The 19,242-nt window shown below is 41.8% G+C and overlaps 1 protein-coding gene across 2 annotated transcripts; it reads left to right on the forward strand.

Annotated features, from left to right (window-relative positions):
* Nucleotides 1-603: 603 nt before the first annotated feature.
* DDX6 (DEAD-box helicase 6) lies at nucleotides 604-18,833 on the forward strand. Of its 2 annotated transcripts, none has more exons than XM_054647383.2 (14): nucleotides 604-758; nucleotides 2,707-3,170; nucleotides 4,620-4,683; nucleotides 5,139-5,243; nucleotides 6,464-6,593; nucleotides 7,079-7,225; nucleotides 7,650-7,748; nucleotides 8,265-8,383; nucleotides 8,852-8,980; nucleotides 9,300-9,416; nucleotides 10,905-10,968; nucleotides 11,882-11,983; nucleotides 12,701-12,884; nucleotides 14,404-18,833. In XM_054647383.2, exons 2-13 carry the CDS (start codon nucleotides 2,971-2,973, stop codon nucleotides 12,874-12,876), a joined length of 1,452 nt encoding a protein of 483 aa, XP_054503358.1. In that variant the 5' UTR covers nucleotides 604-758; nucleotides 2,707-2,970; the 3' UTR covers nucleotides 12,877-12,884; nucleotides 14,404-18,833. The 2 variants fall into 2 exon arrangements, with proteins under 2 accessions (XP_054503358.1, XP_077046122.1); XM_077190007.1 differs by having other exon boundaries at nucleotides 619-755.
* Nucleotides 18,834-19,242: the final 409 nt, after the last annotated feature.

Below are 19,242 nucleotides of genomic sequence, written 5' to 3' on the forward strand. Positions count from 1 at the left end.
CCTCACTGACAGGGAGAACACAGACTGAGCAAGCCCTGTGCTGCAAGAGTTGAGGGGTAAGGCGAGTGGGGGATCACTGGGCCCGGGAGACAGAAAGGTCAGGAAGAATGTTCTCAACCAGCTACAACTGGAGGGTGGAGCTTGTGCTTTTGCTGCTGAAGGTGGAAAAACAACCACCTAGAGACAGCTGTAGATGTCAGGAACTAGATAAACCCGGGAATGTTCTTGTCCTTTTGCATGTACTTTGCAAAAACATTTGAAGAAAAAATTGTCTGCAAAGCAGTAACTACTAAGATTACACTCCCATTGTGTCTCGCTTTGTCAAAATCCACGTCCAAGTAACACCTGTCTAAAAACAAATGCCAATCCCCAGCCTGTCACGATCGGCGGTTACGACTCCTACAGCTGTGGCTCAGTCCCTCATTGTTACGTTTGTGTTGTTTTAATGGGCACATAGCGAAGCCCCGTTACGTTTCCAGGTTCAAAGGGGAGGGGCAGCTCTAAGGGAGCAGCGCGAGCGGCCAGCGCGGTCACGCGGGCAGCCGCACGCTGGGCGGGACGTAACGCGTGGCGCACGCCGAACGTACGTACGTACGTACGTGATGCGTATGGGGCGGGCCGGTGCCGCCCGCCGGGAGGGGGAGGGCGCACAGGAGGAAGGAGGAAGCCGCCATCTTGGAGCGTCGAGTCGCCATAACAAGGCACCGGGGGAGCGAGAGGATTTTGTACCTGGGCGAGGGGGAGCGCGGCTGGTGGCGGTGAGGACGGGCCAGGGCGGGCATGGCTCCGTGGGAGCAGGGCGAGGGGGCCGCTGCTGGCGGGCCGCGCCTCGCGGCCTGCGGCGAGAGCGCGGGCCTGAGCGGGGCCTGGCGGCGCCGCGGGCGGGGCGGGGACGGCCGGATCGGGCCTGGGCGCACCGGGAGCGGCGGGACCGAGGGACCGCGGGGGCGGGGCGGGCCCCGAGCAGCTCTCTCTCCTCGCCGGCTCAGGCGGCAAACTGCGGCCGCTCCATTGTTCGCGGGCGGGAGGTGTTGGTGTGGCGCAGCTGCGATTGGCGGGCGGCGCCGGGCCCACCGCTCTGCCCCGGGGCTCCGCACTGCGGCCCGGGCTCATCGGGCACACTGAGCACCTCGAGGGCTCCCTTTGTGCCGGGCCTAGCCGATGGAATGGAAGAGGTCCGGAGCTGATGCCCCGGCCGTCCGCCCGCGCCCGGAGAGCAGAGATATGCGATGGAGGCCCTTTTTTTTCAGTCCGCTGGTTTGCGAAATGGTGGCGTCTCTTTTATCGGAACAGGGAGATTTTTTTGGGTTCCGTGAGACTTGCGGGTTTTTTTAAACTTGTGTTCTTCTAAAAGATAATTACGAGCGTGTGGGCACAAGGGACGGAGGTTTCATTTCCTTCGCTATTGGAGAACTTCTCGGCGTTAGTAGTCGGGCCTCATTGGCGTCTCTGGCTACCTTCGCAACTCCTCTGGTTTTTACGAAGTTAATGGGCAAGAGAAGTACCTTTTCGAAGATGCCTTGAAAGTTAACTAGCAGAAAATCCTAGTATCGCAAACTTTAAAATTTTGCTGGAAGCCAGCACTGACACACCTTAAAACACTTGGGAAGTCTGAATTCCTTTTCCACTCTCTTGAAATGCTCTTCAATGTGCCTTTTTATTCACCGGGAAAACATGCATTTTGTTGTGAATGCCGAGGTTAGGAAGCAGTAGTCTTCTGGTCTTCCCTTTGTATTTTCCCAAGATGCAGATGCTCAAGGCGAGCCAAACGATTTTGTTTCAACAGATTTTGGACTAGGGACATTTTGTCTCCCTGGTACCATTGTAAGGAGCCTTTAGCTCTGGTCCATGCTTGCTTTATGTAAGGGGCAGACTTTGTATTGTCTTTCCACAGTTTTGCAACCTTTCTGTTACATACAGAGTCAATATTAAGTCATGTGTATGAAATGTTATCTTCCAAGAACCACATAAGTTGTCGCTGACAGCAGGAAGGTAAGATCACAAGCAGGAAGCTGCATGACCAGCAGTGTTACTGCCTCAGTTCAAGCTCAGTCACTCCGACTCAAAGAGGCAGCTGCTCTCAATTCAGCATAATGGTGTTTCGTCACTCTTCTGAATAGCCTTAAATCAATACCCGGTTGAAAACTGGGGGTAAGCTGGTTGAGCTAGCATTTTGGGTTGGAGGAGTGTAAGCTGTTCTTTTGGGTTTGCATAATCTATATTTCCCATTCAAACCGAGCAGGGCAATCAGTGTAATGTAAGGGTTTTGTCAGTTCTAACTGGAATGTCCACTCCCTGTGGTAGTCTTGCTTCTCGTCACAAACTTATGCATAATATTTTTCATGTTTTAGGGCTGGTTGGCTGCATCCTGGAAGTGGGGGAATTTGTGGGGGAATTGAGGAGCCATCAAAGCAATTGATACACTTAATGGTTACTTTATGTGAGGGGATAGGTAGTGGAAGGTCGCTGAAAGCACAACTGTTTGGGAAGTTTTCTTTGGTGTCTGAAGATGTTAGGCAACACTTTCTAGAAAGGCAAAAAAAGTTTGATGAATGTCTTTATAATTATCACTGAGGAAACAAAAAAGCAAGTACTGTTGTTGCACATCGCCTGGGAAGAAATTTTTCTAAAATACAGGAGTACATTGATGTGATTTGCATAGACAAAAATCCACATACTAATTGTTATTGTCTGCTTCTCTTTCAGATTGAAGCAAGTGAATTGTGATATAACTGAACTTCAATAGAGGGCTTTTTTTAAAAAAAAGTTGTTCCACAGTGCATCAGAGCAAGTTACTGCTTTACTTTTGAGTGACTTACAGGTGCTTGCCTGCATTGCAATAAAGGACTCATATATTGAGCAAGACTTATTTATCTCTTCATTTTGGAGAGTCTAATAAACTGTTATTACAGTTTCTGTACTGACTTTCAAAGTTTTGAAGTCTAAAAAGACATCTTTAAAGATAAAAGCATGAGCACGGCCAGAACAGAGAACCCTGTTATAATGGGTCTATCCAGTCAGAATGGGCAGTTGAGAGGCCCTGTAAAACCCAGCGGGGGCCCAGGAGGTGGAGGCACACAAACTCAGCAACAGATGAACCAGCTGAAAAATGCCAGCACAATCAATAATGGCACTCAACAGCAAGCACAGAGTATGACCACCGCTATTAAGTAAGTATTTGTATTGGCTGCCTGTGAAAGGAATGTTTAAAAGTTGTGTATGGGAAAGCATTCTTGGATTCCTGCTTGGAAAACACTGTCTTCTGTTGTTTTGTCACATGGGTGGTTAGAAGTGTCCTGTCATGTACCTTACAAAAAAAGCTGTATTTCCATGTGCAAGCTTCTCTCCAGCAGTTACTATTGTGAAAATCCAGTTTGATGCTGTGCTTTTCTGAGTGTGAGCCACTGTCAGAGGTAGCCTAGCTTTAGAATCCTGTGTTTTTTGCTCTTGGTGCAAGAGGGAAGTATAGGAGTGAAAAGGAACTGAACTGACGTTTAAGACTGAGAAGGAAATGCCACCTGGTCTCAGTCTAATTGTTTACGCCTTTCAGTTTGTTGCAGTTCTAGTTCTTTCCCGTGGTGAGAAATGCTTTAAAGTCATTTATCTTTTGTCACGGATCTGGAATAGTAGTACCTGATCTTCTCATTGTAATGCTCTGGCTTTAATTTATCAAAGGCTGAGCTGAGAGGATACAGTCCCACTGTGATATCCTGCTCCCCATCCAGCTAGTTTTGGAAGTGTGCTGATTGGAATTTCTAAAAGGTGTAAAATACTTGGACAGTGTGGTAATGTGTTGCTTTCCTTTATTGTGTTTTTTTTTGGGTTTTTTCCCCCCCATGGATCCTCCTCCTCCTGAACAGCACTGGCTTTTATTTTATTTTGTCAGTTATTTGTGAAGGAAGTGCCAGCTCTCCTCAGAGAAAGTGGGATGGAGCACTCAGGTTCTTAAAATCTGCCTAACCTGCTCCCTCCCCCTCTTTTTTTAAAATGTATTACGTGGTTACTCTAATGAATGTTGTGAATTAAACTCATCACAATTCACGCATAACTTCCTGGGACTGGTGACAAGAAAGACTTTCTCTCCACTCTACAGTGACTTTCAAGAGAGGATGGGTATCTAAATCTCACAGAGAGAAAATGAAGTTTGGTCAATAAGTGGAGTGATTGCTTACTAAGTTTTTTCACCAGAAGCATTTTTTACCTTTTCACTTTACTTGGGGGTTAAGAATGGATCTTCCTTGAGCAAGAGAATTTTTCTTTCAAGTCATGAAATATTGTTGTGTGGGTTTATTATAGCTAGTTTCTGTTATGTGACTAAGTAAGTCCTCAGTTTTATATCTGTTCTGTTGTTTGATTCAGTGCCCTAAAAATGGGACCTGAATCATGACTGGATAAAGATTTCTCAGACTTGTTTGGCAGACAGGTGATTTTTGTCTGTTTACAGTTTTTTGCCTGTTACATCCTGCTTAGCTCAGAAAAGATTTGAGCTCATATGTGTAGGCGCTTTTAGCTTTGAGGAGGTGAAAATATAATATGTTCATCACTATATCTAAGAAAAAAAAGTGCAAAATCAAAATATTCATTATTTAAAAATCTGTTTTCATTTTATTTTGCTATAGACCTGGTGATGACTGGAAGAAGACTTTAAAACTCCCTCCAAAGGATTTGAGAATCAAAACTTCGGTAAGGATGATTGAATTGTAGGAATAAATATTAAATAAAATTTGTGGGAGAGATTGCAGTGGTAAAATACTGTCCTGAGTGAAGGCTAAAAAGTAGTGCAGCTCCTGCTGTTCTAAATGAAGAATTAATTTGTTCTCTCAGCTGCTTGTGAGTGATGCTGTTCTTGGAAAGCTCAAAAATGGAGTTCACTGTGGATTTCTTACTTTATTAGTATTATAACATGACACAGGCAGCCTCTGCTTCATGTGAGGCAGATGGGAAGGTGTCACTGTATACACTCAGGAGCTGTGTTTGGCTCTGAGAAAGCCAATGTTTCCTTTGCCGCTGTATGACTTAATGGGAACTCTTGTGTAGTAATTCGTGGTGTTCCTGTACAGGCAATTTCAGATCAAATTAACAGCTGCAGGTTGTATGACCTGATCTTATGGATGTGCTTGTTTTTTTTGATTATTCAGGACGTGACCTCCACAAAAGGAAATGAGTTTGAAGATTACTGTTTGAAACGGGAGTTGCTGATGGGAATTTTTGAAATGGGCTGGGAAAAACCATCTCCTATTCAGGTTGTTTTCAAACAGACTACTTAGATGCTGCTTTTAACTTCTGTAAATGTATTGACGTTCTTATGCCTTAATGTCCAATACTTATGCCATCATTGGGGAAAATTGAAGCTGTGAACGAAAGAACTTGGTGTCCCTTGGGAAAAGCAAGAATTTCCAACCCCCAACTAAATCACTAAGTCAATCCTTGAGTGACTTAGTGATGGGACTGCCTTACTCTTTTGAGACATTTAACTTGGATTTTCCTTTTCATGCTGGAGTTGTTAATTTGACAATTCTCTATTCAGTAACAGTGCTTTCACATAAGTAGTCCCAGAGGTCTGTTCTATAAATTTTCCAAAACTGAGTTACCATTGGCTATGTACCTTTAGTTGTTAAAAATATAATTATGGCTTTATCACAGTGTTGGCTCTTTCTATTGTAGTCTTGTGGAAGAAGAGTAATGAAGACTGTAGGAGAGAGAATAATATCTTAGCAAGTTTACTTTTCTGTACCTCCATCTTTCTTTTACTTCTAAGGCTTGTACTATTAAGAACTGTTCATGTGTAAACTTCAGGGGGTGGAAGGTTGAATTATCTTTTAAATGGTCTCTCAAGGTTTATCACTGACACAGCTCTACCACCTTGTCTCTTTAAGGCATGAGAAAACTATGGCTTGCTTTGTTTATAAACAGATTCTAATTATGCCACTTTTCCAAAAGGATGAGATTTCTTTAGAGGTTGCTGAAAAAGGTAGTGAAATTAAAATACACGGGGCCTGTGTTTGGATGGCTGAAGATTTTGAGAAGTATATCACAGGAATATAGAGGCTGGAATCACATGGACTGAGGTGGTTCTAATGCTCAGATTAAGGGGGGAATCTTTTTCCTTAGGAGGAGTTTGCTAGTGACTGTCACTGTCTCTTCACTTTTTGTTTTCCCAACTTTTCACTATTTTCCTAATGTGTTAGTATGGGTTTACCTGTGGTACCTGGTCCCTTTCTTATGATCAGGCAAGATAAGGACTTCTAGGTGGGAAGTGCTGGGGAACTCTTTACTGATGGGTTTAACTTCTTCCTGTTATGAGTCTGTCATGCTTGTAGTTGCAGGATAGTAATAATAATGGTCATGAAGCAGTCAGCTTTCATGTGGTATTGTTAGTGAGGGGAGTCAAATTTGGTCAGCCTCTTCAGTGAAACATGACTTATGATTAATTGCTCATGCACTTTCTGTCCTTGCATTTCAGGAGGAGAGCATCCCCATTGCTTTATCTGGTAGGGATATCTTGGCTAGAGCAAAAAATGGAACAGGCAAGAGTGGAGCCTACCTCATTCCTTTACTTGAACGGCTAGACTTAAAGAAGGACAATATACAAGGTCAGTTGAGGTGGATCACATTTAGCTGTTGCCAGATAATGGTGTCAGTCACTACATTAGAGACTTGAATCTAAAACTGGTTAATGAAATTGGGCAGTGTATGTTACCTGCTTGTACTTCCAGAGAAAGCTAATGGGGAGTGATGATGGGGAGGTGTAATTTGCAAAGTCCCACAGTTGTTTTCAAAAGGTTCAAATAGAAGAAGGCTTGTAGACTTTTCTGTCTTGCCCTGGAAAGTGAATGTGGAATAATAAGTAAGCATGCTGCCTGGGATATTTGTGCAATGGGTGCATCAAAGACTGGAGAACCCTTGCATGGAATTTGCCTTGTCAAAAGCATTTCCTAGGTCTTGTTCGGGATACCTGGACTGGAATTCCTACACTCTGCTTTTCATTGTTTTACATGAAGTCTCTGTCTCCTCTGAGGATGAGTTTTTAAGATACAGGGTGTTACTAGTAACTCACAGTGATGTTTTTAACTTCTAGCAATGGTGATTGTTCCCACCCGTGAACTAGCCCTGCAGGTCAGTCAAATCTGTATCCAAGTCAGCAAGCACATGGGAGGTGCCAAAGTGATGGCAACAACGGGAGGAACCAATTTGCGAGATGACATAATGAGACTTGATGATACAGGTCAGAGCACTTTAGCTATACTAAGGTTGCTGTTTCTTTGTGGCTTTTGCAATGGGGTCGTGGAATTTTTGCTTGTTACTATTTGCCTGTTTACAGAACAGACTACAGCGTCTTTTTTGGTGTTTGTATACTGTTGTCATTCTTCCAAAGTGTTCATGTGAAACATGGCCATGAATACTGGAAGGAAAGACAGTTTTAATCATCTTAACATTGTGGTTTTTTTTTTTTTTTTTTTTTTTTTTTTTTTTGTTTTGGTTTTTTTTTTTTTTTTGTTTTTTTTTTTTTTTTTTGTTTTGGTTTTTTTTTTTTTTTTGTTTTTTGTTTTTTTTTTGTTGTTTTGGTTTTTTTTTGTTTTTTTTTTTTTTTTTGTTTTTTTTTGGTTTTTTTTGTTTTTTTTTCTTCTCTCTCTCTTCTAACCTTACAGTGCATGTGGTGATAGCTACCCCTGGGAGAATTCTCGATCTCATCAAGAAAGGAGTAGCAAAAGTTGAGCATGTCCAGATGATAGTATTGGATGAGGCAAGTTGCTTATGTTAAATGTTCTGGGATTTTAACACCAAGTTAAAGGAATGATGTGTCTCAGTGTGTCCTTTTGGTGCACAGCAGTGATTCAAACTTGCTTAGAGACATTGTAAAGTCTCCTCCATTTCTGAGTATTTTTGAGAAACTGTTTTGACAGTAGGAATTTTTTGCATGTAAATCTTCTAAGAAAACAGCCTAGGAAGATTAGCCTTTCCTGTCTTAGCTGATGCTGAAGAATAGAGTAAGTCTATTCTGCAACAAAGGAATGCATTTCATTTGGTTTCTGTTTGAGTCAGCTGTGCTTACCATATATATAAATGTATATAAAATTGACTTATGAACATCTAATAGCATACAAGCTTCTGAGTGAAAATGTAGTTTGAAAGCTCTTGGATGGCTCTGGTAGGAGCCTTGGTAACTGGTTTTTTTCCTTCCCCCAAATGTGTAGCTACCAAAAGGCTAAAACCTTACGCCATTATTTTAACTTGCTGTTTATTACTTCTGTTGTTACAGGCAGATAAGTTGCTGTCTCAAGATTTTGTTCAAATAATGGAAGACATAATCCTCACGCTACCTAAAAACAGACAGATTTTGCTCTACTCAGCCACTTTTCCTTTGAGTGTGCAGAAGTTCATGGTGAGTGGAGATGTGTCCCTGTAGGTATGATGATGGTGGTGACATTGTGCAGGAAGGGTGTGGATAAGTGGTGCATAGCTGTTAGTGTTTGGTATTTTAAATACATCTAAACTTCACAGGTTTAACCTAAATCAGCCTAAGTCTAGGGCAGAAGTTTAAAAGCAGTTTTTGACCTGCAGTTGCATTAAAGGTGTATGCCAATAAGGTGCTATTTTCTACTTTGTATATTAGTTACATCATCTGTTTGGATTTGCTTGTGGAGGGTGCTCCTGTTTGGCCTGCTTAGTCACCTCGGATATATAAGTAATTGTGAAAATTTACCCACCCTGTTTTCAGCATAGCATGAAGAGTGAGTGGCTAAGTAGTGCATCCTTGCCTTGGAGGAAGTTAAATGTGGTGTAGAGTGGGAACTACATACATTCTTTTGCACGTAGATCTGCCTGCTTTATGAATATCTTTATTTTTCAGAATTCCCATTTGCAGAAACCCTATGAGATAAATTTGATGGAGGAGCTGACCTTGAAGGGAGTTACTCAGTACTATGCCTATGTCACTGAGCGTCAGAAAGTGCACTGCCTCAATACACTCTTTTCCAGGGTAAGAAGCAGGGCTGTGTCGGGAACATACCAGAAGCTTTTTCTCTTTTGGGATCATAAATAAGGCTGAGTATTTTAAAGGCAGCCTAATGAAAGTTCTTTGTCAAAATGTGCTATGTATCTAAGGCTAAAAATGCATGCTTCTGGTCCAGCATCTCTGTGTTAGAGAACTTTCTTAATTGTTTCCCTTCCTATACAAAAATATATCTGATGTAAATTACCAGCAGCATACTTGCCGTATGAGCATGGGATTTAGACGTGTCTGGGACCCTCTGTTAGTAAAATGCTGCATTTATTGAGAATACTGTTCATATGTTCAGCTCCAGATTAACCAGTCGATCATTTTCTGCAACTCCTCTCAACGGGTTGAATTGCTAGCCAAAAAGATCTCCCAACTGGGCTATTCCTGCTTTTATATCCATGCTAAAATGAGGCAGGTGAGTATGAAGTCTTTTCCACCGCACCTCAGGCTTTACTGAACAGCTGAACTAAGTCTCATGCTTGCTTTAAATTGGCATGTTCTTCATAAACTGAAACATGTATTGCTTTGCTATAGCTTTGGTTTTAGATACCCACTTCCAACCTTCCCCCATCCCAGCTCTCTTTCTGGACTATTCAGTGTATGTGTCCAGTTGGTATTTTACTACTTCATGTGAGGGTAATTAGTCCCAGTGTAAGCACAAACTGCAGCCAGAAGGCACAGTTCTTAGTGCTGCTGCCTTGCTTTGGCAGCACGGGGAGCCAGGGTAGAGCACACAGTGTAACTAACTCAGATGAAAACGGGCCTGAATTAAATTACAAAAACCACAGTACGTAGCCCATTGAGTGCCCTCTGTGGCTTTGCAAACAGTAATCTTGCACTGTGACTGCAGGGGAATCTGAGAAGTTGAGGCGATGGATTGGATCAAACCTCTTGGTGATAGCTGTGGCTAGTGTATGGTAACTGTACACTTGTGGCCGTGGTGTTGCTGGTAAAAAATGCGATTGCAGCTCTGCTGGTGCAGAGGGGTTTCTGTTAATTGTACAGTAGCTCCTGTACAATACTTCCTCTAGCTTCAGACTATTAAGAGATGTCAGAAGGCTGAAGTGATGCGTGTAGAACAGGCTTACTTTGAAACATTTTTTTAAAATTTTATATGTAAACTAGTACAGCTTGCTGCTCATGGGGCAGATGCAGAGCAATAATTGGGCAGAAACAGAAGTGGTGATGTTATTGAGAACAGAGAGATATGGAAGTGGGTTTCTTGATGTTTGATTTTTGTATGCTTTTGATCAGTCAGTAGATGATCTTTTTGGATAAGTGCATCTATGTTTTTGCAGAATGCTTCAGCTTGTTCATTCCCTCTCTAAATTTCACTCAACAGTGATATTACTTAATCTTAGTGTAGCCCAAAGTGAGGTGTTTGTGAGGGGAGAGTCTTCACAGAAAACTGACTCATCCCACCCCTAATTCTGTTAAAGGAAAGGAAAGTTACTATCGGGAAAGTTACTACCAGCTTCAGTTTTGAGGGAGTGAGTCAAACATTTGAAATTTGGCAAGGGGGCCGGGCTGGAGAAAGAGAACAGTCAAAATACCAGTTTAACTTCCCTGATTGATTTCAGGTGATTTTAACTTTAGATAGTCCTTTTTTGAGATGGTTTGGATGCCACCATAGGAGATTTTAAACCACAGTAAGTTAATTGCCTTTGTTGAGAAATGGGATTAAGACTCTCTAGAGTTAGTTCTTTAGAATATATGGTAAGAAGTGCTAAAAAATTTGTACTGGCATCTTGTTTCAACTCAGCTGTTCTCTAACGACAAGGGGGAGAAATGTACGCGATTGAAGTTGGGTGTTAGTTGCTGGAATATACCTAAAAGTAACAGCTAGTTGGTTTGTGGGTTTTGGTTTTTTGTTTCTCTTTGTTTATAATGTATGTATTTCCAGGAGCACCGCAATCGTGTATTCCATGATTTCCGAAATGGCTTGTGCCGCAATCTCGTTTGCACTGGTGAGAGTTCCTAAACATTTTCCTGTTTGTAAAGTTTATGATAGAAAGTGCATTATCCCAGTATTGTAGATCGGTTAGCTGATCTACAATAGTTAGCTGATCTACAATCAGTTAGCTGATCCAAAACAAGATGTTTTAGTAAGATGTCTCTTTGTCAAGCCTACATGTTAGCAGGGCGCAGCACTCCTTTAGGCATGAGGAATTTTGTCTTTTGTGAAGGTGCAGCTTGCCAACAAATAACACTATTGCAGTAAAATTTTCTTTTTATTTTCATGTGTGAGGGTTCCCTGAATTGCTGGGTCATAAACTGTATGATATATCAGTACAGCTGTGACTATGGTCATGTGAAGTTTTGCTGATTCTTTTAAGTGTTTATAGCTCACTTTTTCTAAATTCTTCTGTAGTTTTGACTGGCCTGTGTATGATCTGAGTTCTTTGTTATATGGCCTGCTTATGGCAATACCTGGCAGTGTCTGCTATCACTACATATGTCTGGGCCATCTTAAAAATTGCTGGAAGCAGAATAGAAGTAGTTGAGGTGATGGAATGTAGTTCAGGTCACAAGTCTGTTGTGACACTGGCAGTGCACAATTCTGTGTGAAGAGATGCTTGAGAAGAACTGCTCTGAAATAGTGTAATGTGGAAAAAAATAGCTTTGTGGTTATTTTTTCTGTGTAGATGTGCAGATCTGGTGGTTTTGGTTTTTCTTCTTAGGTTATTCATGTTTACAAGGTATACAGAGCAAGAGGAAGCTGTAACAGGATTGTATGTAAACTCCTTTAATACAAGGAAAGCTTATATTTGGAAACTAGTGCAAAGCAATGTTAATCACTGTTAATCTTTACACCCTAAATACTCTCAGCGTTTGAGCTCATTGAAATTAACTTTCTTTGTGATCTGGATTGTCTTTCAGATCTGTTTACCCGAGGTATTGATATCCAGGCTGTGAATGTGGTGATAAATTTTGATTTCCCAAAGCTGGCAGAAACTTATCTTCATCGCATTGGCAGATCAGGTGAGAGGAAAAACCTGTTTTAGGTACAACTTTGCTGATGACTGTGATGCTTTTTAGCCTTGAATTGGCTTTTGGTTTTTTATTACTATATTTGAGAATTACCTTAGGTAGCTTTGATTTTTCTGACAAATTTATTTTTGGGTATCATTTCAGATGGCTATCCTCGCTGAGGATATTATCTGAATAAAGGGCTGTTCTCTTGAAACTGGCCTGAACAATCTAATGGGGGAAAAAAAAGAGGCATATCTTGCTTTTATCTCAGGAGACTTACTATTGCCTCTGTTTGCAGTTTGGGAAAATTCTCTACTAAAATCTCAGCTTCAGAGTGTCTCAAGCCTAGAGATGTATGTGTCTTTCTTCTGCGTGTGTTTTGAGATATGTTTCTACTGTCTGGGAATCAGCAGAATAGGCCCTGAAGAAAGGCAAAAAACAAAGGAACTCAGTGTAGTTGAACTTTATAGTTCAGGCTTGTTCAAGAGCTCTGGAAGACTTTTTGATGGTGATTATCCTGGAGCTTTGGTCAGAGCATTTTGAACCTCCTGAGTTTTACTCCTACAGCACTACAGAACTCCTTACCAAAAACTGATGTGAAAGGTGTGGCTGGATTGTTTTTAACATCACAGAATGATACTAACTTCACCGTCTGCAGACTTTTTTTCTGACAACCCCATGTTAACTCAGTTCAGTTTAGGTGTGTGTTTTTGTTTTTTTGTCAAGGTCGCTTTGGTCATCTTGGCCTGGCCATCAACTTAATCACCTATGATGATCGATTCAACCTGAAAAGTATTGAGGAGCAGTTGGGAACTGAAATTAAACCCATACCAAGCAACATCGACAAGAGCTTGTATGTGGCAGAATACCACAGTGAACCTGTAGAAGATGAGAAACAGTAAACATGCAGGTATGTAAGTGCCTTGATGAATAGTGATGTGTTGAATGAAGGAATGTTGTTGATGTGTTGGTGTTACCTCAGGGGAAGAGGGAAACTGATGTGATGAAAAAGCTCTGAATGTGAAAACCCAGGTTTGAAATAGAATGTCAGTGCAAGAAATTCCATGGATGTGCTGAAGGTGGGAGGGGAGGGATGAGTATTTTTTTAGTTGTTTTGATTGAAATGCTAACCATGTGCTAAGGAGATCAAAAATGGGGAAAAGGGGGAGTGGCAAATGGTTGATGGAGTACTAGTAGCCTAATGAGGTCTTTCTGTATTGCTAAGCTGAAATGAGAAATTGGTGAGGGGCAGAGAGGAAAGTAGTCCTCAAAAAGGTGAGGAGATAAAATGGATAGCGTTGAGAACAGAGCATCAACCAAAGAGTAAGCACCTCACCAGCCAGAAGGACCAGGTTCAAGCAAAAGATGCTGCCTCTTTTGTATCCTTTGGTTCATAGAATTCTTGGAAGTGAACCAAGTAGGGAGTGAACTGTAATTCATCTTTGTTACCACTTGAGGTCGTCTACGTAGTTTCAACAGAAAATGACGTTTCACTGTTGGAGACTCATCTAAGTGCTCCCTCTCTGATCATTGTCTCAGGAAAAGCTGCTGAGTTAAGTCCTTTCATAGGAAGATGACTTGCCCTGGACTGCAGTCAAGTTAAATTGGCTGCAGGATGATGATCTGACCTGAGTTAAGATGTCATGCAAGATCCATCACCATACAGTTTAGGCTGAAAATCATTCTTATGTGTACTCTTCTCAGAGGTCAGGAATTAGAAAGACAATACCAGTGAAGCTGCTGAAATTCTTTTCAGATGACCAAAGATAAAAAAGTGGCTATAGAAGCAGACTGCTTGATAGCGTTAAAATGAACCTATGGTTCCTTCTTTGAAGTCATCCAAGGATAGCCCTAGATAGTCATACCAAGCTGACTTGAAAGCTTCTGCTTTGATGATTGAACCTTCTCCATGTCTATAAATAAATAGAATACAAAACAGGTAATGAATGTGGAACAGGCTCTTGGATGGTAGCAGTTAATGAATGTGGAACTTAGCTTCCTAAGGGCAATGCTGGGACCTTGCCCAGGAGCAGTTTGCTGCTTCCTAAAATACAAGAAACCAGGAGGTAGTCATGTTCCATAGGTACAGAAGGGCTTTAGCAGCACCTCTTTCTACAAAGCTGAAATTGGTATTGAGCTGTTCAATATGCCCTTTGCCTTTTGAGAGCTGTTGCATAGTTACTGTATGTGATTCATCACTTTGTGTTCTGGTTTTGTATAGAACCGATTTAACTGAGGGTGTTGTGGTTGTTTGTTTTATTGGGGTTTTTTTCTGCCTTTTTTTCTGGTTTTGTTTGTTTGTGGGGTTTCTTTGGTTGGTTGTTTGTTTTTTTTTTTTGTTTATTTGTTTGGTTTTGGGGGGGTTGTTTTGTTTGTTTGGTTTGATTTTGGTGGTTTTGTTGTTGTTTTGTTTCATTTTTTTTTTTTAGGCTTTGATTACGCATGCCAGAAGGTGAAGCCCTATGATCCAGATCTGTGACACATCGTTTCTTTGGGGATACCCTTCTCTTTGTGGGTTTTTCTTCATCTTTTCATTTCGGAACTATGAAGACTAAAAGAGCTCGGCCTTTTTTTCTCTTTAAATTTGGCAGCAAGGAAGAAAGAAGATAAAAGGAGGAATGTCTTTTTGTTTTTCCACTTGTTTGCACTGTGTGCTGATTGAACATTAGTTGCACTAACTGCTGGTTTTAAATTTTGTTTTCTTTGGGTGGGAGGGTCAGCAAGGGAAGAAGAGAAACCCTGAAAAGAGAAGAATCTTGATGAACACGAGCTTGTCTGCTATTTCAAATTCTTTAACCATTGACTGAGTGCATTTCAACTTCTCCCTGGTTACTCATCTATTTTTTAAGCTAAAGAGCTTCTTACTTATTCGTGCAAAGTGCCTTATGCTATGAGACCATTCAGAATATCACCTTTCCAACACAGCCCAAGGAATCGACATCTGTTTTTGGTTTCAGAGGTCAAAGTTCCCCTCTCTTCCCCTTCTCCTCCTTCCCATGTAGTCAAGCCCAGGGCTGGGAGGTGAAATGTATTGGTTACTGGTAATACTCCTTTTTTTTTTTGTTTTCCAACTTTTTAAATTTTTTTTTAAATTTTTTTTTAATTGGAGGAGTTGATATGCATCTGCAGTTCACCCAAACTGTAAATATCTGTATTTAAAATGAAACCAACCTAAAATCTGGGCTGATTAGGTGCAGCATCATAGCTCCAGAAGGAAAGAGTAGCCTGTGATCCTTTGCAGGAGCCATAAGAAAAGCCCTGTGCTCTAGCAGAACACTAAAGACTGGTTTCCATGAGTCTTCATTAGTAGTTACAGCACTTGATAGGTAGACTTGTTTCAGAGCCATGGCCCTCTTTCTTCTGGTGCAGTGTGTCCCATAGAAAATCAGATGTGTATATTGTACAAACTTTGTAAATATGATTTTTTTTTCTGTTTGGGTTCATATATAACTTTTTCTTTTATGATGAAGGTTGCTGAGGTTAAAGGGATTAGACTGATTATGGGAGCAGCTAAAGATGAGAGGGGCTCAGTTTTCTGCAACACTAAACAATGAGATGTTCCCTGACCTCTGTGAACTGCAGGCCACCACAAGTGTCCCTTGTCAGGATGGATTTACTCTGGTGCTAGCAACAGTCCTGTACTGCTCGTATGGAAGAGATCACTTGTGGGGCTCCAAGACTTCCAAATCCATAGCTCAGCCTTTTGGGAGATGCTCTTTGATTTTCCCCTTTAGAAACTTCAGGAACTTGACAAGCTCTGAAGGAGTCCATGACCTGTGTTCCACCATGGTGTGAGGGAAATCCAGTGGGTGTCGCTGAGCAGTATACGCGTAAGGTGTGGATTTGGGTTTGAGAGACCATAAAAAAACCAATTTGCGTGCATAAACTGACAGTTCTGGAGCTTTGTGGAATTGATTCACTTCCTGCAGTGCTGCGTTTTCTGCCCAGAGTGGCCTCTGTGCAGAACTGTGAGCAGGTAAGGGCAAACCCCTGTTAATGTCAGAAGCTGCAGGAAGCTGCTTGCCAACTACTCTTGTTTGCCATGAGTTGCTGTCTGTCATTTTACATTGTATATTGCTGAAAAGTGCTTTCTGGTCAAGTAGTGTTGCTTTAAATTGTGCCCCTCCCAACATGCTTGATGTTTGGCCTGATCTACAGGCAAAAGGAGTGAGACAAATCAAAAAAATTACTCTTTTTTAAATCCCTTTTAGCCTGTTAACCACCACTGTCAGGAGGCACCTGGGTGAATGCAATCCCTTTTGCTCAGTCATTTATTGCATATACAGATGCTGCACTCACACCATGCTTGCTTACCTCTGAGGCAGGATTTAATTGTCTTAATTTCTCCCCATTTTGACCCTTTTTTTGAATTGGAGTAAAATAGTTTGAAATCGCAAGGTGGACTAGCCATTCCTTTCCCTGATGATCATAAATAGAAGCCAGGTGCCTCCTGACAACAACTTTACAAGATTGAAAGGTTTTTGTGTTCGGGATGTTTTTCTTCTTTTTGTCAGCAGTGACTCCATAACTGTAGCAAATGCTGCACTAGAATACAAACTCAAGAGCTTGGTCTCTGTGAGCCACATAGCTTATATCTGACTGGCAGGTACTAAATGTAAACAGTTTTGGGGTGCTTTTTGGGGGTGGGGGGGGTGGGAACTTCTGGGTGGTAACTTTGACCAAAAGTAAAATCTTGCTCCTGTACTGCAGCCAGCTTATGATTTTCCAGACAGAAGAGGGATCATTTTAATGCAACAAAGACATGAAAATGTAAATAAATTTTGTATCTCACCAGGGCATGCACATGTAACAAGAACAGGATAGCGATGTCAAGTCGGGTGTGTGTGCTCTGCATGGATTTGTGGTAGGTTAGCCTGGTGCCATGCATTGATGGTCCCTCTTGAAGCACAGAATTTTTGAAAGTATTACTTTAAAATTGGCCTCTCATTGAGGAATGGCACTTACCTAAACTATCGGGGGCACCATTTTTAGGTGGCTTCTTGTCAAGGAAGAAGCAGCCTATTTTTGGTGCTAGTAGGCTATCTCAAACAGATGCGATCTTGCAAATGGAAAGATGCTCCAGAAGACTAGGATAATCCTAGTTTTGATTTTTTTTGTTTGTTTGTTTTGTTTTTTATTTTGTGTGGGGGGGGTTTTGTTTTTGTGGGGTTTTTTGTTTGTTTGTGGTTTTTTTTGGTTTTTTGTTTTTTGTTGGGGGTTTTTTTGTTGTTTTTTCTTCCCCTTTTTGTTTGTTTGTTTGGGGCTTTTGTTTGTTTTCGGTTATTTTGGTTTGGGGTTTTCTTGGTTGTTTTGTTCCCTACCAAAGAGTAAGGAGTGTGTATAAATCTTGGCTTCCTGAGATTTCTTGTGAGCTCCAGTTTTTGCTGGTTATCGGCCTTTACAGATGGATTAGTCAGAACCTTCAGTGATGAGCCCTAGGTCAAATACTTCCTCTGACAAAGTTGATGAGAATGAGGACCTGATGTGTTCTGCATTCCTTTTTTGTTGGAAGTCTGAAAGTGTCACTCTGAGTCTCTGAAATGGAGTTTCACAACTGGATGAGGTGGCTGTGAAGAAGAAATCTTCAGCCACTTGAGAGAACCTATAGGCCAGTCTCTGGGTGTCCACTGTCAGGTGGGCACTGTAGCTGCTGGAGGCCTTTTCCCAAAGGGAGGGGGGTGGGTTGGTCTCAAATACATGTTTCAATTTCCAGAATGAGATGGGAGCATCTTTCCTTGCCCTCTGTGACTGTTTTTGTGGGTAAGAACAGGGAAGCTCAACATGAATTCATGTTGTGTTATATGGTGGTATCAAATCATCTCATTCTGATCTTCTGTTTATTTTTATTTGGGATGGGGGGGAGGGTGTCTGCTCCAAGGATTTAAAAATGCTTCAAACACTTTTTTCTTTACAAATGACTGATAGGACACAAACCTGAGCAGATAGCTGTCTTGCCTCAGTTTCTGTAAGAGAGGTTACAGAGCTGTTATGCCACATCTCTTGAGCTGCTGTTGTGGTGGTTCTTGCCCTGATGCTGAACCTTCATAATGCTGCTGGGGCTGCTGGTCATTACTTCCTGAGAACAAAGTGAATTTTGTTCCCAGAGACTCCAGCAGTACAGCTACCATGGTAGAGGTTGGGCAACTGTAGTCCCTGCAGGGAGTTTTCTGCTTGCTGTGAACTTCTGGTCCATCTTTTTCAAATCACAGTTTATCTTTGTAATCAACCAGGTCTCTGGGCCAAAGAGCATGCATCTGAACTTCACAAGAAGGCTTTGGCAGATTATCCTGTAGGCTTTGCTCAGTTCATCACTGCATTGCTAAAATGCCTCTGCGTGGAAGCATTGTTAAATTCTGCTGTAGACAAGTTAGGGAGGAGTGGAGGGGGGGGGTGGGGGGAGGGGAGTAGGGATGTCTTTATTAAGATACAGCCTTGCTGTATTTTAACCAGTAATTTTGGGGAAGGGGTGTCAGGAGAAGAAAATAGTCACTGTTCCCCTTATTGAAAGAAACTGGAACTTTTATTTCAAGAAAAAAAATATTTGCAATTCAAGTGGAGTGTCATAATCCAGTAGACCCTGGACAAGGGGTTGCTATTCTAACTGTAAACCAGCAAACAAATATGGTCTAGTCCTTCAAAACAGTCAAGGGAGGGAGGGGAAAATTGGCTTTCTGTTAAATTGGCAATTGGCAAACTCTCCAGTGGAGCTCAGATTTTGTTGAGAATGTGTTTTCTCTGGCTTTGTATGTGTTGCAGCACTGACTTGTGAAGAGCTTCATGAGTTGTGAGTGCAAAAAAGATGAATGGAAAAATCCTGATTTTGTTAATTAAACTCAATAAAAGCTCCCTGGAACTCCCATTTGTTCTGTTTTTTTTAATTTAACTCTGCTGAGTGAAAAACATGCTGGTGTCCTTATAGAGACTCATGGTCTGCATTGGATGGAACAACCTTTGGAGAGAAGCCTCAAGAAAGGGAGGCCCACTATAAAATGAGCTATGTCCATGAGAGGACATCCTTTTTCTGCACAGACCCTCCACATGGCAGCTGTTTTTTCCAGGGCTGAATGCTCCACGATCTTGTCTCCTCGAGACTAGAAGACTCTGCATGGCATCTGGTTGCAGTGCCAAGTTAGCTGCTTCTTTGACAATGAGAATTTCTGCAAGGGGCCAGAGGAGCACTGCAGATCCTGCTGGGGCTGTGTCTCATGTCTTGATGTCATCGAGTCATCCTGACTTCTGCAGCACAAACAGCCAGCAAGGTAGAAGAC

The sequence above is a fragment of the Agelaius phoeniceus genome, chromosome 23 (genome assembly GCF_051311805.1).
Source record: "Agelaius phoeniceus isolate bAgePho1 chromosome 23, bAgePho1.hap1, whole genome shotgun sequence".
Classification (NCBI taxonomy): Eukaryota; Metazoa; Chordata; class Aves; order Passeriformes; family Icteridae; genus Agelaius; species Agelaius phoeniceus.